The following is a 25587-nucleotide window of genomic DNA, read 5'->3' as shown; positions in this document are numbered from 1 at the left end:
GTCTTTAAAAATAAATAAATTATACAATTCGGGAGAGAGACATTTGCTGTTCTAATAAATGACAGTGTTACTGCGTCAAAGAAGTTCCAGTTAAAGTCTGGGATAGCTTTAACGTATTAAAAGTAAGCAGCATATATCTGGTTCTTGTCTATCGAGATTTCAATTGATCAAGGTCTTCTCTCCATATAGACATTTACACAGAGTCTAGGACGTTGATTACCGACAGGTGAAGGGTTTTGCGCTTTAAATGTGATTAAAAATACAATATTAAGAGTTGAAAATTAAGGAGAATAATATAATTTGAAAAAGGAATAACAAGTAAAACTATTGTATGCTGTTGTTGCGTTGATTTTTGTATTATGGTACAGCTGTTTGTGTTGCCATATCGTTGAGCAAAGAGTGGCACTGAGTTGTGTGCAGGGCTGTTTATTTTTGTGGCTGGTTGCCAGATTAAAGGAAAAAGCAGTCAGAAAAGTGTTGATTACATTTTGTTGTGGGGGACCGAGCCCACCAGGCAGTATTTTCTCCTCGTTAAAGAACCCCCCCCGCCCCCCTCCCTCTTGCTCTCGCCGGCCAAGCTGAAGCCTGTGTATCATATTCACATGCAGGCCAGGCTATTATTAGCTGCCTGCAGCTGAGGGAGAGACTGAACAGTAGCTCTGATTTTTCATCTTAAAATCTGTAAGAGAGCATTAAAGTAAATAAATTGATTAGGAAATAAAATCTAATGGTACATTCTTTGATTTGGCTTAACATAAGAATTGGGTTTGTACTGAAAATAAAGCATCTAAGTTAAATTGCCTGTGTTTTAAGACACTGGAGATATGATAAAATGAAACATCTAAGTTAAATTGCCTGTGCCCTTAAGACACTGAAGAGACATATGAGATAATAAAAAATAAAAGAAGAGGTGACATGTGTTTAGTAAGAATTAAACTAAGAAAAAGATTTGGGTTTATTAAACTGTGTGAGTACAGGGGTTAAGTGAACAAAGTTAGCATAAGTATTATTGGAACTGTGAAAATACCTTACAGGGGTTTCAGTGATATACGGAAAATAGAGACAGTGAAGTTCTTTCCACTGATATGTAACCATTTGTTTCTCAATTGGGATTTGAAAGCTGTTAGAAGCGTTAAATTACCTTGTCACCTGTTATTTGAAACATAGTTCTCTGAAACATGTGTGGAAACGTGAGTGTACGTTGTTCATGTGATTGAAAGAGGATGAATATGTCTGTTTTGTTTGTAAAAATGTTCAATGTTTAAGTGAAAATGATCTCTTAATTCTAGTAAGAGTCATGGAAGTGGAATTTGCCACATTTATTTCCAAAAAGAACCAAAACAGAATCTTTGATTTTGTAGGTCTAATAAAGAGCTAGATTGAATTGTTAGAAAAGGGTTAGACCTGTTGAAATTTACTAAAAAGAATTAAGTTAATAAGTGATTTTAATTAAGGTTTACATCTGAGTAGGCTAAAAAGTGTGCTCTCAGTTACAGTAAACAACAGTAAATCCTGTGGTTTTTGGGGTAAGTAATAAAATCTTTTGAATAACATCGTGAGTAATTTAAGAGTAAGAGATTTTGTGAGCAACAGTTTTGAAGGTTTGAGAATCCCTTGGTTCTATTTTAAATGTGTAACATTTCTTTTTTCTCTTCCAGAAGCTGTTTTAACTGAGATAGTGCACTGGAAAGAAATGATTACAGTACACTAAAAAAGTAAAGGTTTAGCATTGGGTTGAAGAGTTAGATAAACAAATAAATCCCCTTTTTAGAAAATATTCACTATCTAAAGATGATCTAAAGTCTATTCTAAGAGAAATTATTATGCTTGCAATTGGTTTTGGGGCACTAAAATTCGAAGGTTGTCACAGGTCACAGTACTGTTTCTCTGCCCAAAGAAGAAGAGAAGAACACAAAATGTATTTAATATCAAGAAAGAAGGAGAGAAAGTATAAAGACGAAAAAACAAGTTGCCTGGCATTACCGATGCCGCAAAAAGACAATTTACAAAAAATATTTGAAAAACAGATGGACTAAGATGCAGAAGACACTTAGCCTGAAGCTCTGCTCAGCTCAGAGCAGTTTCCAGTTTCAGTTTTGGTCCTGGAGCCAACAGTCTGACTGGAGCCAACGCATACCGGCAGGGTTCGCTCTGCCAATGCGAGAGTGAACTACAAAGATGGAGGCGTGTATGCACGTGGCTAAGTAACACCGTGCCAAAAGTGACATTCAATGCCCTGTGTGTGGACTACAGGATGGGAGGGAATACAAGGATGGCAAGTAATATGTGCCATAATGACATTTCCTGACTTCTGCCTTGTGTTCTAGGAAAGAAAGAAAGACACTGAAGCGGCGATGTGATGGGTTTCCTTTGCTTCTGAACTGAAAAAGTGGACATTCCATCTGTAAAAAAGGAGGGTGGAATCAACTGCTCCACTTAAAAAAAAGAAAAGTGCAAGCAGGGCTGTAAACTAACTTTTTGGCTCACCTGCCAAGGGGGCCGGTAGATGAAAGAATCTACCGGCCAAGTACATTTTTTACCGGCCAAATAATAAATTGCCTCTTTTTGTTGCATATATACATCTGTTTCAGTACTTTTCATTGAGATAACAGTATTGTATAGCAGTACATGCTTAGAAAAGAGGCCAAAGTAATATTTAGAAATACATTTTAATATTATATTAATTTAGTTTCATTCATTTCATTTCAAACATTGCACATTTAAAACTTTAACAGTGCAAAACTGTGACAAAGGAAACACTCATTTAGGGCTGCAACTAACGATTATTTTAATAATCGATTAATCGGTCGATTATTTTTTCGATTAATCGATGAATCGGATTAAAAAAAACAGTGCACACTGAAGTGTCAAAACACCAGGTTATTGCTCCAATGTCCCGGAACTATTAAAAGTAATATTAAATGATAAAAAATGAATAATAAACCTAACTGGGATAACACAAAAAAAACATACAATGTATGATATACATTTATACAGTATAAGGGATGTCCATGGTAAACCAGTCGACCGATAAGATTTTTAACCAGTAAATACTAACGGTTGAAACAATTAAATCATCTTAATTTCTCTCAGATGACAGGAGATCATTAATTTTTATGGATAGTGATACCATTTGAGACTCCTTAACGATTCAAGTCTTTATTGATATCACTATTGATACTTTTCTATTATTTTGTTGAAATAGAACTTGTATTATTGCTTTAATTGCTGATATGATCATAGCTCAAGATAGGACATTAAACAGGTCATAATTCCATCTTTACTATCTATTTTATATTGGTGGGAAAATCGCCAAAATCTAAAATTTCTTTTTTTTTGTGTTGCATTTGAACACATCAATCATATTACTGAGCCGGCCTGAACACATCACAGTTGACATGTTTGCTACTTTTTTTAAGATAACTAGCTCTATATCCTTCCGATTTTAACATGGATTTAAAAACTGGATTACTATTTTTAACTGACGGGACTTTCTACACCGTTCGGTTGTGTGATTACTGCCGCTGCTTTGAATGACTGTTGATGCGCCGATGCCGACTCTCCGAGCCCGTCTGCACACAGTCTGCAGCAGCAGCAGCTGACAGAGTTTTTTTGGACTAGACGGATACTGAGTTGAAGGAGTTTTTTTAAACCCAAATACAGCAAAGGTACAACACTTTTATATAGGCCTGCAGTCCAGTGTTAGATATGACCAAAAAAATACAAGCTGTGGCCGCTCACACTATAGCTTTCTAGCACCGCTTCACGTGCGGAAGGCTCGCTGTGGGTGTGCATGAACCTGTCGGCGGCTGGATGTAAACAGTGCCGCGCCTGCAAGTGATTTATTAATCGCGCGACTCAACGAATCCATGACCAAATTCGTTGCCAACGCTTTTACTAATCGATTTTATCGATTCGTTGTTGCAGCCCTACACTCATTACTTATTACTCATCAGAACTAAAAATGGGACCAATCCGATCCAGTATCTATTTAGAGCTCCATTGCTGCGCTCGAACTGCTTTTGCTGCGCCAAAACTTTTAAAGAGCGGCGTTCTTCACATTCTATGGCGGTGACGCGCACGCTACGTTTCTTCGGGGGAACTTATTTTCTACAGCGGTGACGTCGGGGGAGCTACTTCAGTGTGACACACAACAAATCACCAGTTTAGCTTGACGTTTGCTACCGTCATAATTGATCAGTTTACAGCTACTACAATGTTTTGTTCTATCATGCATAATTTATCGCAAGAGCACGACCATCGGGACAAACTTTTACCCGCCCCAGTGGCATGTATCCCTCCAAAATTAAGTCGCCAGGGGAATATTTTGGTCGCATTTGGCGAGTGGCGACCGCTAGTTTACAGCCCTGAGTGCAAGCACTTAAATTGTGACAATTTTCTGATTAATGGTGTTTCCCCTAAATTTAGATTTGTGCAAGCAAGCAAGCAAATGAAATAGGTCTGCTTTGGACATAAACTAATCTAGTTATGCCTTTAAGACAACATAAGATTTTGTAAAAAGAAGTATGTAAGATTAAAAGTTTAAAGGACTATTTTGATAACTAATAGGTTTCCTCTTTTATGCATTGAAGAAAAGCATGTTTAGGGTTATTTCCAAATAAAAAATACTACAACTAGGGTTTACCGTTTTCAAATCAATAAAAGATTGTGTTGTTGCTTTCTCAGCCAAAAAGAAAGAAAGCATGACCAGAGGTTTAACACTTTAATGTTTTTGTTCGGAAAGAGATTAGTGTTTTAAATATTCCCAAGTAAAGAAGTTTAAAGATAACAAAGTTAATGAAGTTAATAAAGAATAGATATTCCCAAGTAAAAAAGTTTAAAGATAACAAAGTTAATAAAGGATACATTTTCCCAAGTGAACTTGTATTAAGGATAAATAATGAATAATTGTTGATTTAGTAGGGTTTTGAACCAATCTCATTCTCACACTTTCGGAATACCTGAGTTTTTTTTTAAGGGTTGCTCTGTACATTTTACCGATTCAAGAAATTGGATTTTTTGAAAAAGGGTTAGCATTCTAAATTTATAAACCGTTTTGGGGTTTTGTTGATAAGAGGGCTGGGAGAAAGCCACACGTTTGTTTGTTCCTGTTTGAATACAATTGCTCACACAAAGTGAGCATCTTATTTTTAGCTGAATTTTTAACTTGATGTGCTCCTTTTTGTGTTTCAAATAGGAATTTGAAAAAGGAGGGAGAGGTTTAAGAAAGCACATTAAATTAAAAATAATAGAAGTACATGTTAAAGACTTTAAGAAAGCACATTAATTAAAATAATATAGGTACAGGTTAAAAAAGAAAGGTAATAATTACAATATTATGATAAGGCCACATAGAGAAAACACTACACAAGCAAAGTAAGTTTAAAAAGAGAGGATGATCAAAATACTTAATATCCATTTAAGTTAATAAGTAAGTTATAAGTAATTTATTTAGGGTTCAGGATCAACACTCTATTAAAATAAAGTAAGAACAAAACATACTTGTAGTGTTGTTGTTAATGTCATAATCCATAGCTGTTCCAAAAAGTATTACTGCACAGTTGACATCAAGTGTGTTTAGATTACACATATGTGTATTGATACAGTAAACCTAGGTTACAGAATTAAGTAAGACAAACACAAACTCCCCATAACGGAGAAGTTATTTAGAAGTTTGTGTCAGGTAGGATTCTTTTCCCTATCTGTCTTTTCTCTGTCTATATCTATCTCTCCGATGGCCTCGATAAAAACAAGGTGCAGAACCTGATTCCTGCTGTGAACGATTGGGGAAATATCGTGCTGAAATCTGATGCTAAGCTACGCTCTCAACTCGTGCTATCAGCGTGATGTCACTGCCGTGTCCAAGTCGTGATGTCACAGGACAACTGACAGCCGAAACCGAGGGGGGTCGTTTTCGCCTCTATACAGCCCAACCCAATCCCAGCCAGAAACCGAGGGTCTTTCGTCCCATCCAACTCGTCCCATCCAGCTTGTCCAGACAACTCCACAGCCAGCAGGAGGGTGCCACCTGTCGCTGGAGGAGCAACTCGACACCGGTCGACGAGAAGTCCCTTCCAGCGTCGCCAACAACAGAGAATCGAGATGCAGTCGTCAATGTCGTCATCTGGAAATTCGAGAGGGGTTCGCTCTCGTCTCCCCTTCAAAACGGATCCAGTTGCACAGTCATCGATTCCCAGCACCACTGCAGGGTGCACTGGGATTTCCCCACAGCCTCCCCATAGTCGAAATGGGGGGGGGGCTGTTGCGTTTGTGCCTTTCCGCACAGAAAGAATTGCCTGTTTAAGCAATTCTAAACATATGCTCGTGTCGGTTCTCGCAAAGGCGCGGGTGTTTTGCGGGACTGGCCAAATCAGTCCGAAGAACGAAGACTGAAAGACAATTGTGAAAGTCATTATATGCTGTTCAATTATTGTTATTGTTGTTGAATTTTAAGAGGGTCTAATAGGTTTTATTAAGTTTCATACTATATAGTTAACAGTGGCCACTGTAGTTTTTATTTTGTTAAAGTTTTTTATTATTGATTTTTGTTGAGTTTGAAGGTTTTGCATTTACCATGCCCTAGGTTTGAATGTTGAAATTCTCTTTTGAGCGTTGCTATGAAGCAACGAAGGAGGGCAGTGTAGGAATTTGCAACATATTTATGTTATATTAAAATAAGTTAGCAAGGTTAATGGGTTAAGCATAACTGCCTCACAACACATACAGGTCAGCACTCAGAACAGGATGACCTTTTAGGCCACAAACTGCAACAACAACTGTTGCAGACACAGCAGAATATAGAACATGATTGCAAGACCTGGCCCGGACAGACTATCATTTGATTCTATTTAGAAGCACACTATTGCTAATAAGGCTTGATATAAGATCTGTCACACACAAGCACTCACACACACACACCCACACACCCCCACACACACACACTCACATACACACACCCACACACACACACACTCACACACACACACCCCCACCCCACACACACACACACACACACACCCACACACACACACGCACAGACCCACACACAGACACACACACACACACACAGACCCACACACAGACACACACACACACACATACACACACACAGACACACAGACACACAGATAGTATAAAGCCGAAGGGCTTTCACAAGATCGGGGCCTTTGCGCCCGGGGGGCGCCTTTACGCCCGAGGAAGAAAACTGCTGTTGGGATTTCCCCTACCCCCAAAGTTGAGGCTAGATAACTAGGATAGGGTGAGATAAGATCTGAACTATTGTAATGAATAAGTACCTTTGTGTTTATAGTAGAAGTTGTCTACTAAGCTGATATCCTGTTATGTCAACCTTTGAATAAAGAATCCTGTTAGACCGATCTCCTTCTCCTCCGTGTCTATCTCAAAGCCTGTTGAGATGTCTCCTTCTCTCTCAAGTAATATCAAATGTAGTGAAACAAATGGCCCACTCGGCCACGGTCAACACCACATGATTACACTACACTATAAATAAAGTTCTCACTGTAAGTGTAATCGAGTTATCTCATACAAACCTGCAGGATCTGTCATTTGAAGAGAAGGAGGTAACAATATATCATAATTTCTAAATTTCTTTGCAAGACCTGCTGACGTGAGTACAATAAACCTCTTTGACGATGCTGTTAACCATTAATCTAATAGGTGTGGTAAACGCCTGGGCCCTCTTACCCTTGAAGTGGATCAACAGCTACTGCAGATGGTTGGTCCAGTCTGGTGATAAGCGGACGCTGTGCCGAACCGTCCAGCAGGCCGACGCTAACAGAACCGCTCTCCATACTAGTCCAGTAGAGGAGCTTCAGTGTCAGCCAGGCCTGACACTGAACCTTCCACTTTCAGCACCAAAACCCAATGGTGTGGACTTCCATCCATGGAGACCCTGACAAATATGCAGGTGGAAAGGAAAAGGAATAATAAAAAGGTGGGGATTTGTGGATGTTAACATAACATTTAATTTCATTTATTTATTTACGGCTCACGGCCATAGCACATGGCATAGAGCACATCAAATCAAATCATTACAAAACAAAACAAAACAATGGTGCACGGCAAGGACAAAAACAAAAACATTACTTAAAAAATGGCACCGGGATTACCATCCACCCTCGAAATTATCACTGAAAAATTGGCAGAAGGTGGAAACTAGAATTCCTGATGGTTTTATCTTATATTTTCAAACTGATAGACACGATACCTGAAAGCTGTTCATATGTTAATTTGGACAAAAAAATTATTCCTATTTTTCACTTTCCGTAAATGTTATCTTGTGCATAACATGCTCTCAGGAATACAGATGAAAAGGGCATGAAGCTAAAGGAGCGTCTGATATTACTTGCATAACACTCCAAGAACATTGTGCATTGTGGGTAATGTAGCCACCAGGTTTTGACCTTTAAAAAAAAGTTAAATAATAAAAAAAAGATGATTTCTCTAAATAAAAAATTATTAATTAAACTGTCCGACAGTGTTATTAATACTACACTAAATTGTGGAGTATAACTTCAAAACCCTGACATATCCCAACACAGACACCATCATGGATTTGAGACGTGTACGGTGTTCTATTAACACTGTGGGTTGTTGTCTGCAGAAGTGGACAAGTTACCTGTATATGGAGCCTCGTCCTTGCCGAGCCCAGTACAGTGTGCGGTTAGTGGCCAGTACTGCCACTTGTCATGGCCCTGAGAAATGTTGAGCTAGTTCACTGTACTCATTACCCAAGATGCTCAATCGTTGCAGTCCTTTAGAAGAGGTGAAAACCAGTTGAGCCACAATTCCTGGGAAAACAGAATTTCATTATTATAAAAATTATAAAATGACGCATTACACACATACGTGGGATAGCATCAGAGGTACAAATATTTAACCCTGACACACACAAAAATTGTTTTGGACATATTTCTCCATGCTTGTTTTCACATGTATCAAGTGACAATGATACATGTTATTTTGGCAAATGGAAGCTGCCGAACCTGTCAGCCAAGGCAAGGCTAATGTAAAACAGGGGGGTTATCAGTGGAAGTGGACACATTTATTTGGCACCTGTACCAAAAGTCAGGTATCATATCAGTTTTACATAGAAAAATCCAATGATACCCAACATACAATTATTTGCTTATACAATGGGAAGGACAACACCCATATCAATTCACAATCAAATTTAAACAAAGGCTTGATCAACAAGCGATACTGTTCCCACCATAAAGCGTTCGCATAGAGTGCAGAGTGACCTGAAGCACGAAGAGAAATGTAATGCCATTATAAATATGAAATATGAAATATTTGGTACCTGCCCATCCTGCGTCACATAGAATTAGACAACAGAAATGGGTGCAGTGCACTGGAATGTCATGGCATGAATGGCATGGCAGGTATTGCGTAACTCCTTCCAATAGCTACAAACCCACACTGTAATTAGTAACTTCAGTGATAATAGAAAAAGTCAGACAAGAAACTGACGTGTTGATCCGTTTATCAAGTTGGGGACATGGAGACAAACAGCTCAATCAGTCCCAGTCTGGTATCCAAGTTAATGTTTATCATAAGCTGGACAGAGGTTTTACCCAGGAGAAATTGCATGTAGTTGAAGTTTATTATTTTGGGAATATTTTAGTTTTGAACCAAAACAGGGCAGTTATCCATTTTTTTAGACATACTGTATGTGTCAACAGAAATGTTCCTGTAGTCTCTGGCCAAAAAACTGTGATATGAATGTTATCCTCATGCCCTACAAATACAAATACAAATACAAAAAATAAAAAGCAGGAAGTCTGGGATCACACCGAGGATCTCTGTGGTGAAGTTAAACACCATCTAAAACATCTATGTTGTCAGCGGCTGGTTACTAGATACATAGATGTTTTATTTTGCTCACCATTGGCCTGGCACTCTCCTGTTACTGGATTCATCTGGTAGTCTTTGTGGCAGTCGCAGGTGAGGCTGTTGTTTGTGTGAACGCACAGCTGATCACACACATCACTCTCCAGGCACATGTCCACATCTAAGATTATAAGGACGCACGCATAGGTGAAGAGTAGTTTTCAATGGAACATAATAGGAATGTGTTCAAAAATAGTGCACATGTAAGCCCAGCTGCTGTTAAAATATAGCAAACATGGTTTACGGTCTATTTGATGCGTAAATATGATGCAAGATAATAATAATAATACATTTTATTTATATAGCGCTTTTCTCTCACTCAGAGCGCTTTACAAAACACAACAATAAACAAACAAAAAGAACATGTAGAGTTGATGGGGCTTGGGTTGGTGGGTGAACTAGGGGTAGGCGGAGGAGAAGAGATGGGTCTTGAGGTGGGACTGGAAGATGGTGAGGGACTCAGAGTCACGGATATGTTGGGGGAGGCTGTTCCTGCCCTGGAGAAAGCTCCGTCGCCAAGGCTGCGGAGTTTTGATGTGTGGAAATTAAACCAACCCGTTTAATAGCCAACCCAAAAATCCTCCATCACACAGTGAGGGCGTTTTGTGTGATCGGTCAGGAGTGGACAAAGCTTTTATAACCGGTGATGTAAAACTCAAATGCAGAAGCTGTTAGCAGGGTTGGAGCTGCTCCGTCAGGCTGCCACTCACCCTCACACTGGCTGTCATCCACCAGCCTCATGTTGTCAGGGCAGACACAGAGAAAACCTTGCTGATGGTCCACACACGTGTGAGAGCAGCCTCCATTGTTGACCAGACACTCGTTCTGACCTGCAAAAACAAACATTAGCAGTGGGCGAAGACAGGCAGGTAATGAAGCAGTTCAGGTGTTATGGAAGCCCAGGTTGCTTTGATAGAGGCCTTCAGCTCCTCTGTATTGTTGGGTCTGGTCTCATCTTCCTCTTGACAGTGGACCAACACCAGCAGATGACACGGTGCCCCAAATCAACACTGACTATTGAAACTTGACAGTGCTCTTCAAGCAACTTGGATTTTGTGCCTCTCCACTCTTCCTCTAGACTGTGGGACCTTGATTTCCAAATGAAAAGCAACATTTTATTTGGATCAGTGATGATTTGAGGTATCAAGTAATTTGTTGCTGTTGGTCCACTGTGTTAACAAGTCCAAAGTCACCACAGCCATCTAACAGAAGATTTTAGAGCACTTCATGCTTCTGTCTGCTGACAAGATTTATGGAAATGCGGATTTCCTTTTCCAGCAAGACTTGGCACCTGCCCACAGTGCCAGAAACCACTAGTAACTGGTTGACTGACCATTGTATTACTCTACTGGATTGACTACGCAACTCTCCTGACCTGAACTCCATAGAGAATCTATGGGTTATTGTCAAGAGGAAGATGAGACACACCAGACCCAACACTACAGATGAGCTGAAGGCCTCTATCAAAGCAACCTGGGCTTCATAACACCTCAGCAGTGCCACAGGCTGATCGTCACCATGCTATGCCGCATTAATGCAATAATTCCTGCAAAATAATAAGACCCCAGACCAACTATATAGGAGATGAATGGATGAATTTTTTGATTGGCCTTATGGAATATTCTAATATTTTGAGATGCTGGATTTTTGATCTTCATGAGCTGTAAGCCGGAAAAATGCCTGAAATATATCACTATGTCTAATACATCTAGAATATATGGAACTTTCACTTTTTGAATGAAATTACTGAAATAAATCAACTATTTGGTCATATTCTAATTTATTGAGCAGCACCTGTACATAGATTTATTAGAAAACTTCTCAGTTTAAATGGCAGTGGCAAATGATAGAGGACGCACATTAGTTGATGACCCTGGCACACAGATAGAAGAAGCCCGAGGGTCTGTGTACCAAGATCCCAGAAAGACTTTGCAGCAGAGGCCTGTAAAGGCACTTCTCCATAGTGGCTTTACAGCCCTCTGCTGGCTGGTGAGTAAAACCTCAGTATTAAAGCCCTTTAATGTGGCCATTCATTGTCATGATGAAACAGAAAAGCCCTTTCCCCTAAACTGTTGCCACAAGGTCGGAGGGGTTTATGTGCTGTAGAATTAAAATGTACTTTATTCGGGACAACCTTAGACCAAAGGCATGTGGACAGCGTCTGCTATACTTGCCGGTGCACTCCACTGATTTTTCTCGAAATGTCTTCTTTCAAGGGCACATCGCATCACTCACCACAGTTCTCCTCGTCACTGCCATCGGAGCAGTCTGTGGAGCCGTCACACCTCCAGGTCTGACGGACGCACTGCCCGTCTCCACACTGAAATTCAGACATGGCACATGTGGGAGCAGGGTTCTCAACTTTTGGAAATTGTTTAGAGTGAGACAGAAGCGGATTTCCCATGCGAGCGCGCGAGCAAAATATTTTTTTGTGTTTATTTATTAATTTAAAGCATAATAATGGTTTAAATGGACCAGTGTAATGACCTATAATAACCATAAACACCTACAGTGCTTTTTACAGTAGGATATATAAGGAGACTGAGGTGGGAACCCTGGACCTTGTAGGGGGGTCCGGGGGAATGCTCCCCCGGAAGAAAAAAATGCAACCTTTTAAAGTAAAATTCATCAATCTGGTGCACTTTGAGAAGAAAATTGCATGCAACCAGGCCCAGGGCCCAAGGGCTCAGGGGGGCCCTAAGCTCAGTCACTCATGTCAATAACAGGGTCCAAAAAGGAATCACCTAAAATAAGGAAAGAAATCATCATGGCCCCTCAACTAGTAGGTGAAAAATAGAAAAGCAAGAGCAAAACAAAAGCATTGTTAGCTCTGTCTTAGGGGCTTCATGAGGGGGCCTTGAAGGCCCCCTCACACATACAGTAATAAGCTTTCTATGTGTAAATTCTATACTGTTCATAAATAGTAGCTATCCACCCTTTATCTGTTGAATAGGGATAAGGAGGAGTGGGGGGGGGGGGACTTTAAGAGTCTGGGCCCATGGGCCAATTATCTCATAATCCGTCTATGCACCAAATGGTTTCCACAATCTTTTTTTTATTTTCGTGGGGAGCATGCACAAGCATTATTTATATATATACAAAAAAAGTGGGGGGCCCCACACTGGGTCTTGAAACGGGCCCCGACATCGTTGAGACCGCCCCTGCCCGCTTGCTGCGCCTTCTCTCTGCCCGGCCCCGCTCGCCTCTCCATTGAATGCATTAGTTGGCGCAACAAACGCCATGGCCCGTGTGAAACGGCCTTAACTACTGAACGAAGGAAAATCAAATGAGGTTTTGGCATTTACCCCCATAAAACGGGACAAATTGTGTCCCGGCCGAGAATTATTTTTTCCCGAGACAGCTGGTGAAAAAAGAGAACAATTCTGGGAAAAACGGGAAGGGTGGCAACACTAGGTGACGGTCAGGATTTATCGAAGCTATGTAAAAAAAAATGTTTGGAGTTATAATTTGCGTGAGAAATGCAAGGTGTGGCGTGGAGCGTGTGAATTGCCTGAAATGCGTGTCTCACTCTCATTGCGTGAGCGTTGAGAACCCTGTGGGAGAAGTGTGCGGGCGAGGCAGGCCACAACTCCTCAGACTCGTCCCTCCTGTCTCTGCAGTCTGCCTGTCCGTCACACAGCCTCTCCCTGGACAGACAGGCATCCGGCGGCCCGCAGGAGAACAACCCCGCCGCGCTGCAGTTCAGGCAGGGAGACTCGTCGCTGCCGTCGCCACAGTCGTCCACGCCGTCGCATAGCAAATGCAGGGATAAGCAGCGTCTACAGCGGCAGGCAAATTCACCTTTCTCACACCACTGGCCATCTGTGAATGGGAGAAGAGTCACAATATCAGCAATAATTAAGCCTGTTAAGAGTCTTGGAGTTAGGAGGCGCCACCACAAAGATAATATGAAGGGCTTCGACATAAGAATGTTTACGGCAAATAATTCAGGTTTCAGTTTGTAATACCGGTATATGTGATGTTTCAGAGAAACTCATAAGAGCAACAAAAAAAGTTTAATAGTTTGTGACGTTACAAAATATTTAACTTTTGTTGGTCTTTTGAGTTTTTTTCAATTAGTCAACCTGGCTGAAATTTCATTGCATCATTTCCTCCTTTATTTGATCCACTTGCTCTATTGCCATTTGTCCCACAGTAAAACCAGAGCTTCTCATGTGTCTCTAACCTCTAAGCAACACTGTCAATATTCAAACCAGCTGGCATTACTCCCAGTCCCAACATCAATGTTAATGTTTAATCACTTTCAATCCTTTTAAAATACTTCGGCCTCTAGGTTTATTTCCAATGCAAAACAGTATGCAGATTGTGGGACATGCTGAACCACCAAATCCCTCTGGAATTTACAGTCTCTAATAAGAATTATGAAATAATACTCTGAAGTGGTAATTCTCATGCACAGTGCAAGATAATGAGTGGATTTTGAGGCGGCGCATAAAGATTGACATTAGTTTAATCAAATCAAGGCTTTGTTAGGAAGTTTCACATTTACCAGTGCAAAAAAAGGTGGAATAAAAATAACTTTGCTTTTAAAGCCAGTTATAATCAGCTGATTGTATGTTGAACAACAAGTGTAAGTAAACGGGCATAGGTATTAAACACAGTTATTAACTGAACCCGTTGACATCCAATGTGTTGTTAAAGCCACAGCCAGCATGGATTTGGCTTTGTATGTGGATATAGTGCACTGTTTTAGAGGTGTATGTTGCCCAAAAGAAAGCCTAAAGCCAGCGTGCATGTGTATCGTTTGGGATGGGGATCCTGCTGTCTACACACTGCACTCACCACAGCGGTGTTCATCTGATCCGTCCTCACAGTGTGTGTGTCCATCGCACACACTCAGTCTTGGGATGCATGAGCCGTCGCCACACCTGAACTCCAGCGGCTCGTGGCAGGCGGGCAGAGAGTGACCTGCAGCACCTGAAACAAATGCAGACAGTTTACAATCATTGTGCATAATGTCAGTGAGGTGAGATGACAAGTCAAAATCATAATAGAGGACTAAATACTATCATGTCATCAATAGGGATGGGGGGATACTATAGATTATTGTGAACACTGATTATTCTATTTAAACACATAGCATATGCCAAACAAGCTAATTATTTAAAAATAAAAATTCTTACAGCAAAACTTTCATCTTCTCAGTTTTTTGTCAGAGTTATTTTGTAAACTACACTATGCTATGTCATTTGATGACATAAAGCATACAACTTTTCCATAAATGGACCAAACAAACTTTTCCCCAGCATATTATATGTCATAAAACGACGAAAACTGCATACAATCAAAATGCATTCCCATCAAACCAAAGCGGTGCAAAGTATGCCATCAATTATCTCATCTTTTTGTTTTACTATATTCAATTCAAGCAAGTGTATTATTCACCTTGCTCAGTGTGAACCGCAAAGGAGGAGGAGTCAAATGACATCCATGTGTTTTTATTTTTCTAGTTTTCTGTCATTTCAGTATAATTATTCAATGTATCTGATGCAACTCAGCTTCCCGCAACATTAGCCTATATATTTGTTAACCAACAGTAAAGCAAGAAAAACATAAACAAGTCAAAGAGCAAATTCGCTGCTGTTTGCATGGTAAACAGACTTCATTCAAACCGACCGGGGGCTCTCTGCTCCTCGGTGTTCTGATAACGTTTTAAAACGAGCAGCTCTCTCAATACAACCCCACGCAAAAACAATTCAAACATCTTACCCCAAACACAGCAACACTTCAGAGTTGCAATCAAAAGAAATAACCCTCCAAGGTGTCCCATACTCAACGGCTGTATCTCGATTCAGGGGTTGCGGTCTCCGAAGGCTGCATTTGAAGACCGATTGCGTCATAGCGGCGCGCAAAGGTTGTTCCATTTGCAAGGCTCCTCATATGCGGCCGAGAAATGCAGCCTTCGTTTCACGGTTTTGAAGGCTGCATCAGATGTATCCTTCGCAGCCCAACATATCCCATGATTCATTGCTTTTTTTTCAGAGACGGCATACAATAAAATAAAAAATAACAAAACAGCAACGTGTTGCTCCATCTTCTTAACTTTTCTCTTCCTTTCTTTTTTTCTTGTACTTGCAACTTCTTTTTCTTTTTTCCTCCGTTGACAAGGCTGTTTCCGTTGGCAGCTATCAGGGTTGCTAGGCAGCACAGGAGCGGCGAGTCGTCACGCAAGGTAACGGCTTGTTACGCAAACCGGAAATGCTCGTAAACGGAGACCTGCGGAGACCGTCCCGTTTAACAACGCTCGTTCGGCCTTCGAATCAGCCATCACAGGCTATAGCCTTCATAGACCGCGAGACCGCGTCCTACCAAGGAGGCGGTCTCTGTAATGGGATACAGCCAACGAATGTCCTCATTATAGCACATAAAGTATGATCGAAAACTTGCATAACCTTAACCCTTGCATTTCGCTCTAATTACCTTTGAGCATGTCATCTTGGTCTCATTTGAGATTCTCAATTAATATTATATCCTAGTGTGTGCAGTAATAATTATGGAAAAATTAATAGGGGTGCACTGATTGCAATTTAGAAAAAAATATCTAACCTGCCAATTGCAATTTTTTGCTGATTCAGAATTATTATTATAATGTCCTTCTGTTAATTAAAACCAAACTTTAAAACATTAAACATAGCCTATTAAATAAATAAGTATACATATTGGTACAATTTAGGATAAATTAAATAGGTTGTTGTGAATGTGTTGGGAGTAGCTTTTCAGTGGCTTATTTAAAACTTTGTTTAAATAGACTAGGCTACTGTTGACTGCTCGCTGCAGCTGAAGGAGTTGCCTTTCAAGCTAGAAAAAAGCGCGAACTTCCTGTTCTTACCGGCTTCAAAATAAAAGTCAACTCACGTTTGGCTAGTAACAGGCTTTTAATGTGAAGGCACACAGGAAATGTTCTTTGTACACGCGCTAACTTAACTGCGGTAATGTGCCGTCTCCTTCCGGTAATTGCCGTTGGTGAAGTTCTTATACCTAGAATCGCTGCACGAGCACAGATCAGGACACATATCTTTAACCAGCCAAAGTGGAGGGTGGACTCAATAACTTACTTTCCTAAGACTCATTTACCCGCAGTGTTAATGTAGAGCCCTCTAAGCAGTGTTGTGCATCTCTCCTCTGTGTTTCAAAGACAGCCTCTCCTCACAACCTGTCGCACGAGTGCGAATGGATTTGTATTCATCATCGCACGTGATCAATTTCAGTAGCAAATGCGATCAAAACTGTCGCACTGTACAGCCCTGAATGTATATTATATGTTATTCTTAAACATTTTGGAGAAAAAAAACATGCAAGAATCAAATCTCCCACACAGCAACACTCAAAGTTTATTTGCACATTGTGTTCTACACAATTCACAGTAAATGTGCCAAAAATCAGACGCAGAGATCTTACAAGGGCAAAAAATTTCGGCTCTGTGCGCGCTCGCATCTTCGGTCTCTCTGCCCAGTGTGCCCACCATAGACGTCGATTACGGGGGGATGGGGGGTACATGTACCCTTCACTTTTCGTCAAGACTCATTTTGTCCCCCCCACTTTTTAAGCCGGACATGGAGTGCGTCCAGCCGTATTAAAACAGCGTCAAGGTCTCTCTCTCTCTCTATCTCTCTCTCTCTCTCTCTCTCTCTCTCTCTCTCTCTCTCTCTCTCTCTCTGTGCGCGCGCGACCGTGATTGGCCGCCGCCTATCCTTGTTTGGATGGATGCGTGTTGTGAATTGAGAACTGTCGGCTCATGGTGTGAGCCTCTCGCCTCTCTTTTTCGCCTTCTCTCTGTTTAAACCTAAACAGATAAGCGTAGAAGCGGCACTAGTAGGCTTAGACCGTAAACTTTTTTTAAATAGCACAACAGCAGTGGATACCAACGACAAAACAGTGAACATGCTCCGAAGTCTCCGCTAGTTTGCACACCAGAGAAGACTGATGCATTTCAATCAGCAGCAGAGAGACAACGGCGAGTGGCTTTAAATGTCCCGTTGTGAAGTGTAAACTGTAGGGATTACCATCCTCTGTGCCCACTAATGACTGTAAATGTAGCGGACACTAACAGCAGCTTGTGTCGCGGCACATGGATACTGACGATGTTGTTTATCAAGAAGTAATTGAAGCTGATCATGGCTATGCTACTAGCTAGGTTGCCATGGAGACCGAGGCGGAGTAATATTGTTGTGCGACAGTCCAGCCGTGCTTCGGCTCGATTTTGAGCACGGTCAAAATGCCTTCGACCAATCAGATTGCTCAGTCGGAACTACCTTCCCAAGCTCCTTTTGTTTACGTCATGTTTGGTTGGGCTACGGGGAGCAGCTAGTGGCTCATATGTCCGCTGCTTTTTGAAAATGCTTTTTTCATCAAATGTGTCAGACATCAGTGTTTTGTATACATTGTATTCATTAGTGAGCGGGTATGCCGTCTTTCAGAACCGTTCATTACCTGCACTAAAGAGAAAAAAAGATGTTTCCTCATTGTCCCCCCCACTTTTGAAAATGCACTCCAGAATGCCTGTTTGTCCCCCCCACTTGTTTAGCCAAATCGACGTCCATGGTGCCCACCTAAAATTTCTACAGGCCCACCCTAATCTGACTGTCTAGAACCGGGCCTGATTATCAATACTCTTCAGTGGCAGCCCTGCTGAGGCCATGTGTGAAACATGGACGCATAAAAATAAACATTTAATAAAGATTAATTATTTTTGTTTTGTCTTCTCCAGGCTGGTGGAGAAGAAGAGGAGGGAAAGACTGAAGCTGGGAACACACCGCATTGGCCGCCTGCGGCGGTTGGCCGCGTGAACGCAGGAGGCTCGCCGCTTGGTCATATTGGGCCATGTTCACCGCAGTCGCCGCCACGGCCAACCGCCGCCTCATCGTAGGCGGCGGTTGGCTGCGTGACCGCAGGAGGCTCGCCGCTTGATCATATTGGGCCATATATTCCTGACGCCGACGCCGAAATCAGACCTGTCACACTTACGGTGCAACAACAACAATAACATGGTCCAGCTGTGCCAAAAAATACAGATGTAGGTTCACTGTGTAACCAGCGGCAGTCTTGTCACAAATATCATTAAAACAGCCTGAACACGCACCCCGATCGCAAATACACACACATTAACAGCAATTCAGCAACATACTAAACACATTAACAACAGCAGTGTGTGCTCAGCAGCACAAATAAAGGCAGACATCAGCCTACCTGAAAGTGAAAGTGTGCCGGCTGACGGAGGACAACACCGGTGCTTCGCTGTACTATATGGAATTCCACACGGACACTGCCATCAACTTTGGGTTCATATTATCCTCAGGAGCAGCACACAGCTGGGTGAGTTTCACTATGCTAACCGGCGCTACCTTGGCTAAAGTACAACCAACAGCTAAACAGATGCAAAAACATATTTGCAGAATGTAATGGAAGCCCAATGTCCTCACTCCACACGCCCACCTCGTCTTGCAGACCACCGCCACCGGGCAATCTCAACGCTGATTGGCTGTGGAGGCGCGGCGCCCGGCGGCGCTGCAGAAAAAGATGAAAATTTTCATCTTTTTCTGCGGCGCCGTGCTCGCCGCACAAGCCTTCGATTCACGCTCCTTCGATGACACAATTTCTATGCGCCGCTAATGGCCGCCGCGCAAGCCCCCGCCGCCGGCCGCTGGCCGCCGATTATTGGGTGGACGCGCGGCCACGCGCTAGTACATTGACTTTGTATGTAATCTCGCCGCGCGGCCAGTGCGGTGTGTTCCCAGCTTGAGGCAGCAGGTGTCAGTAAAGCGCAGCTAATCCTCCCATCCACCAGACAGCGCTAAACTGCAACACACATGGTGCCGGACACTCACTGACTCCAGTCAGCCAATGTGCAGTGACAGGTTGCGTTCCGAATCGCATACTCTTTCTTTTTTCTATTCTACATACTACATCTGATACGTGGTACATGGTGCAAATTGCACTGAATTGTTGAACCATGTACAGATACACAATCTGCAGCCAGATGTTCTTGCAGGTCTTTGGAGGTGATCTTTGGGTTGTGTGCAACCATTCTTGCAATCCGCCGCATATGCCGCTCTTGTACTTTTCTTGGTCTGCTAGACCTGGGTTTAACTGCAACTGTGCCTGTGTCCTTCCATTCCCTGACAACGTTCCTTACAGTAGAAATTGACAATTGAAACCTTTGGGAAAAGCTTCTTGTAGCCTTCCCCTAAACCATGATAATGAATAATCTTTGTTTTTCAGATCTTTTGGGAGCAGTTGTGATGATCCCATTCTGTCTCACTTCAGCAGAGAGTCAAAGAGAAGTGCAACTTGCATTTAGGCACCTAACATACATTTTCTCATGATTAATCAGACATTTCTATGAGGTTCAAGGCTTAACAACATAATCCAACCAACTTTGTGTTTAAATTCATCAGTTTTACATGCTGTTACAGGCATTAAAATCAACAAAACCACAAGGGTACCCATATTTTTGCACAGCCAGTTTTTCACATTTTATTTTATTTCATACAACCAAATACTGCTTTTCAAAAAATCTTTGTTTGGAAACCATCCCAGTACTTAGCTGTTCCTGGTAAATTAAAGACATACCACTTTTATATTTTTTTTGTGAAAGCAGAGTCAATTATAATGCCGGCTGAGAGGGGTTCCCAAACTTTTTCATATGATTGTATTACAGGCATATGGACGTGAAAGGGTAATTTTTTGCAGAATCAAAATCTATTTAGTCAAAGGTTTTTGCGTTGGTGTTTGTGGTGCAGAACAGTGAAAATATGCAAAATAGGACAAATTACAAAGAATGCAAATGTAAAATAGAAATAGAAATGTACAATACAAATATGTACAATACATGTTTTTTTTCAAAAGACAAGAATATATGCTTTAAGTCAGTGTGAATGGTAGTAGGCCTAATACACTTGATTGTATAATTTACCTTACAATTGTGACATATAGGTAGCAAATACTGTATAAGTACAATAGGAACCAGGAAATGAGTCTACACTGTGATGGATGTTTGAAAAAGACAGTTTTTTACTGTTCACCATAGTTTCCTCATAACAAAACCTGTCTGATCATCTAACTGCTTGTGTTTAGTAATATCACTGAGATTTGAATGTGTAAAATGTAATCAAGTAGAAATATTGTCCAAAACTTCCCAAAATGGGACGCAAGCTATAATGAACTAGAATAATTGTTTTAAAATGTGAAATTATGGATTACGTTCTGTGTGTTGAGGTGATATTCCATCTGATGGCTGGTGTGGAGGGAAAGACTCAGAGAGGCGTGTTGACCCCAATGCCCTGCCCACACACGCTTCCCCCACTGCTGGATATGTCCGGGCTGATGCTGGTGCCGTACCAACTGAAGGAGGACCGCGGCTGGGCTGTAGACCTGGACGAGCTGCACCGAGCTTTGAACAGTGCCAGGGGGCGCTGTGAGCCCATGGCCATTTATATAAGCAATCCAGGAAACCCCACAGGTAAAAAATTAAAATAGTAATTAAAAAAACATGTAATTACATTAACCTACATACCAACATATTTAACATACATGGGTTTTACCGACGGACTACAGGAAGAAACAACCATGGTATCAAAAGGTAATAGTCACCCGTTGGAAAGGACTGTTCTACCAGGACAGCGTGTATGGAGGGGACAGAGAGTTTATTTCCTATAAGAAAGTCCTGTTTGAGATGGACAAAAGCTTCTCAGAGAGTGGAATTGGTCTCCTTCCACTCTATATCCAGCCCCTGCATGGGAGAGTGAGTCTTGCATCTTTTACTCACCCATGGTTGTAATTATAATGTTTTTGGGGGCACACACATCCCCCACCCTATTCCATTTCCCCAAAAAATGTACCTCCACTTCACCAGCCACCATCATTAGTACTATCAGTTTTAGCATTACACTCTACTATAGAGTGTAGGGCACAGTGTAGGTTTATGTGTAGTCAAATCGGTTTGGGGAAAATGGGCCAATTTTCAAGTGCTAATCAATCCACTATCATCACTAAGATATCTAGAAAATTTGGATTCCCCGATGTTCATGTCTACAGCCTCGAACTTATCCAACAACATAGTGTGAGCTTGCATCCGTGTTAATTTTGGCAGCATTTTAAGAATTTATTATTTTCTCCTCTTGTTTTTTTAATATTTTTTTGTATCTGTTTCTTTTCGTAGTGGCCTAAAGCCTATGAATGTGGGAGTGTATTCCTCATGTTGTGGGGACATTTTTCTGTTTACACAGTGATATTATGGGGACGTACTGTACCTTCCTTTTGGGGACAAAATGGAAGTCCCAACAATAACATGACATTTTAGGTTGAAGACTTGCTTTAAGGTAAGGGTAGACCTTGGTTTAGGTTAAGGTTAGGGTAACGGTTATGGTAAGGGTTAGGCAAGGAGTGGTTATGGTTAGGGCAAGTCTCCAGGAAATGAATAATGTCCCCACAACATGAGATATACCTGTGTGTGTGTGTGTGTGTGTGTGTGTGTGTGTGTGTGTGTGTGTGTGTGTGTGTGTGTGTGTGTGTGTGTGTGTGTGTGTGTGTGTGTGTGTGTGTGTGTGTGTGTGTGTGCGTGCGTGTGTGTGCGCGAGTGTTTGTGTGTGCTTGTGTGTGTAATCAACAGCAAACCTGAACCAGTAGATGTGACTGTAACCCTGAAACATCTGTATCTGTGCTCCAGGTGTGGCCTAAGGGCAGGATACATGGAGTTGATTAACATGGACCCAGACGTGATGCATTTCATTGACATCTTGCTGGATACCTATATCAGCACTCCAGTGACAGGACAACTCGCTCTGGACATCATGGTCAACCCACCCAAGTCTGGAGACGCCTCCTACGATACTTACACACAGGTCACAAACGTCTGCCATGCTATTTTGGACACATGTATATCAGAATGTCTGGGCAGTACATGTCCCCGTCAAATGTTGTATTAACCTAAAAGTCATATCTCTGCTGTTATTTGATTTCTTTTTTAAAGGAGGTTCTTCTCACTCGGGCCACTTTGTCCCACAATGCTCGGCGTGTTCAGGAGTTTCTGAATGATCTACCAGGGATGAGCTGTCAGCCAGCGATGGGTGGAATCTACCTTTATCCACATGTGCATTTACCAACTGAAATTACAGAGCAGGCAGAGGTGGGGAAATATCACCAAAACCTTCCAACCAACAATATCACATCAAGAAAAACAATGAAAAGAAAATGTATAAAAGAGACACGCACAAATCAAGGAATCTGAGACCAAAATAGATATAGTGCAACAACAACAACAAAAAGACCTGTAGAGTTAAAGTAAAGGTTATATGAAATTGACTTTAGAAAAAGTAAATGTAAATAAGATAATACTGTAATATGGAAATATTTAAAAATATACAAAATTTACATTATTTTTTTACATTTTTGGTTACCCAAAGTTTACTGCTTATCTTTGTTCAATTTAAGCTCATGCACTTTACTTGAACTGCTTTACTTTCAATAGAACTGGAAGAATGGGGTTGTTCTAGCACATTGGACCAATAGTTAAGATGCAATATGTCCGGATTTAAATCATAAGTTATAAGAAGGTGTGAACATTACATTAAAAACACATGTCACAGTACGAACAGGTGTAAACGTTTGTTACCAGATGCAAACAGTTGACAGAAGGGACATGGGTCGAGTAATCATGCCAGTCAAATCAATAATAAATTACTGAAATATTACACATCTCTGTTTTCAGATGTTACAGATGGAGGCAGATGTTCTCTATTGTCAGATGCTGCTGGAAGAAGAAGGTGTGTTTGTAGGAGCAGGATGTGAGCACGGTGAAACAACTGGCCAACACCGTCTGAGGTGAGAGACAAGTTTTCCACATCTCTCATAGGTTGCTTTGTACTTAAAAATAGAGAGACTGCACTGAGTGTTCTTTCTCTTCGCTTAGGCTATGTATCCTTGTTCCCCCTAACACCCTGGATGGGGTCCTGATTCGCCTCGGGTCCTTTCACCTTCGTCTCCTGGACAAACCTCTTCTTCATAGGCAGAATCATACTTAGAAGAGAATGTTTGTGCATTAAAGGGACATTGCTTTGAAGTTGATTGGTTGAGCAGCATTTATGCAACTGCCACAATGGGAAGAAGCCCATCAGGTCAGACGAGTTCCATGACTTCTGTTGATTAAATAAACATTCATGTCTCTAAAGTTTCAACCTGCAGATTAGGTAATACTTAGGTCAGCTGCTACACAGTTTGTCTTCCCCGACAACCGTTGTACTTCACAGATTCATTCCTATTTAGGCATAACGTGTGCAAAAAAGAAATGCACAGCTCTGGAAAAAAAATTAAGGGACCACTTCACTGTTTTCTTACATCAGCATTTTAATTCATGTGAATGTGGTTGAAATTTGAAACCAAGCAACCAGCAAGGCAAAGGGCTGCAGCAACACAGCAACAACAACACAACATGTGTTGGGTTCAGGTAGTTGTCAAGATTGTAATGTTTTGGTGAACATAGATTAAATAGCTGATTAAATAGAAATAGAAAACTTGGGGACATATAGACAGTTTTCATAAAGTTTAAGCTCTGTAAAATGTGCAAGCAATTGCATGTGATTTTTCAAAGTTCGGAAGGTGAATAATAGACCTGCACAAACTCAACCTTCGGGCATGAACCCTCAATGATTAATAGATTAAGCATTACGAAATCACTCTTTCTGGTGTAAACATTTCAGTTTCAAGCTGCTTTAATGGAAGCATTACTTTTAAGGCCTATAGTTCACTAGGAGTTCAGTAGATGAGCTCAGCCACTTGTTGTAGAATGTTATCTACCCTTGAAACTCCCCTTTTCCTTGAAGATTTAATTCCCGGCTCACTTTTTTAATCTATCCTGTTCCTAGCTCACTATATTAGTTTCACCTTGATGTTGGCTAAAACTGAATTCTATTCTGCAGTTGAACTGATGTAGTAATGAGGTTTGCAAGTGAATGTTTGATCATTATCTGCCTAACACTTTACAATAAGGTACACAAATTTACACAAAAAAAACAATTTTAGTATCTACATAAGTTTTTTTGTGTGTTACCTACTACATACGTTTTTGTGTGTGTGTGTTACATACTATATAGGTTTTTTTTAGTGTTCTCTACTACATAAGTTTTTTTTTGGTGTTTCCTACTACATACTTTTCTTTTTTGGGTGGGTGCTTGGATTCTTTGTGATCTTGTTGGTATAGGTCATCCAGTGCTTAAAGCGCCGTCTCTGGGGTTCAGTAAAGATGAAATATGAAGTAGAGTGAATCCTGGATGACTGCTAGAGTTCCAAGTCACTCAGTATCCTTGTGTTTTCACGTGAAGATTCTGGGAAAAGATCCTCTGTCGACACTGGAATATATAGCCTTTGGATAACATGTGACAACCGAACCCAAAGAGAATGAGATGACCAACCCCAACTGGAATGTCTTGCTAGCATCAAGGCTTGCAACCATCTAACAACTCTTAAGCTAGTCAACAACAATCTAAACTATAGCTTTCCCTTCACACTTTTCAAGGGTAACAAGTGATTTGTTATAACCCACTGTGTAAAAGCCTAGAAGAAAAATACTGAGGACCTAAATATTTACAATTTGACTTGAAAAACACAAAAAGTCCTCACCTCAAATTCAGCTGTCTTACTCCAAACAGGACTATGTAGTTG

At 41.1% G+C, this 25587-nt stretch overlaps 1 protein-coding gene and 1 pseudogene across 2 annotated transcripts in view; one reads left to right on the top strand and one right to left on the bottom strand.

The window, feature by feature from the left end:
• LOC307262973 (low-density lipoprotein receptor-like) overlaps nucleotides 1–15361 on the bottom strand; it is a gene marked incomplete at both ends in the record, with an annotated part of 39943 nt that extends 24582 nt beyond the window's left edge. Inside the window, 9 exon segments of the mRNA XM_080043993.1 lie at nucleotides 7705–7836; nucleotides 7838–7912; nucleotides 8744–8810; nucleotides 9908–10033; nucleotides 10623–10742; nucleotides 12148–12268; nucleotides 13442–13734; nucleotides 14716–14850; nucleotides 15319–15361. Coding sequence (XP_079900119.1) covers nucleotides 7705–7836; nucleotides 7838–7912; nucleotides 8744–8810; nucleotides 9908–10033; nucleotides 10623–10742; nucleotides 12148–12268; nucleotides 13442–13734; nucleotides 14716–14850; nucleotides 15319–15361 — 1112 coding nt within the window.
• A 5762-nt stretch (nucleotides 15362–21123) lies between these two features.
• Nucleotides 21124–23951, top strand: LOC307262972 (alanine aminotransferase 2-like; annotated as a pseudogene). The gene is made up of 6 exons: nucleotides 21124–21407; nucleotides 21487–21673; nucleotides 22598–22772; nucleotides 22901–23056; nucleotides 23639–23751; nucleotides 23840–23951. The product of its transcript is annotated as an alanine aminotransferase 2-like (transcript).
• The last annotated feature ends 1636 nt before the right edge of the window (nucleotides 23952–25587 follow it).

This window comes from Ammodytes marinus (genome assembly GCF_949987685.1).
Source record: "Ammodytes marinus genome assembly, chromosome: 16".
NCBI lineage: Eukaryota > Metazoa > Chordata > Actinopteri > Uranoscopiformes > Ammodytidae > Ammodytes > Ammodytes marinus.
This window is presented reverse-complemented; position numbering and strand designations above follow the sequence as displayed.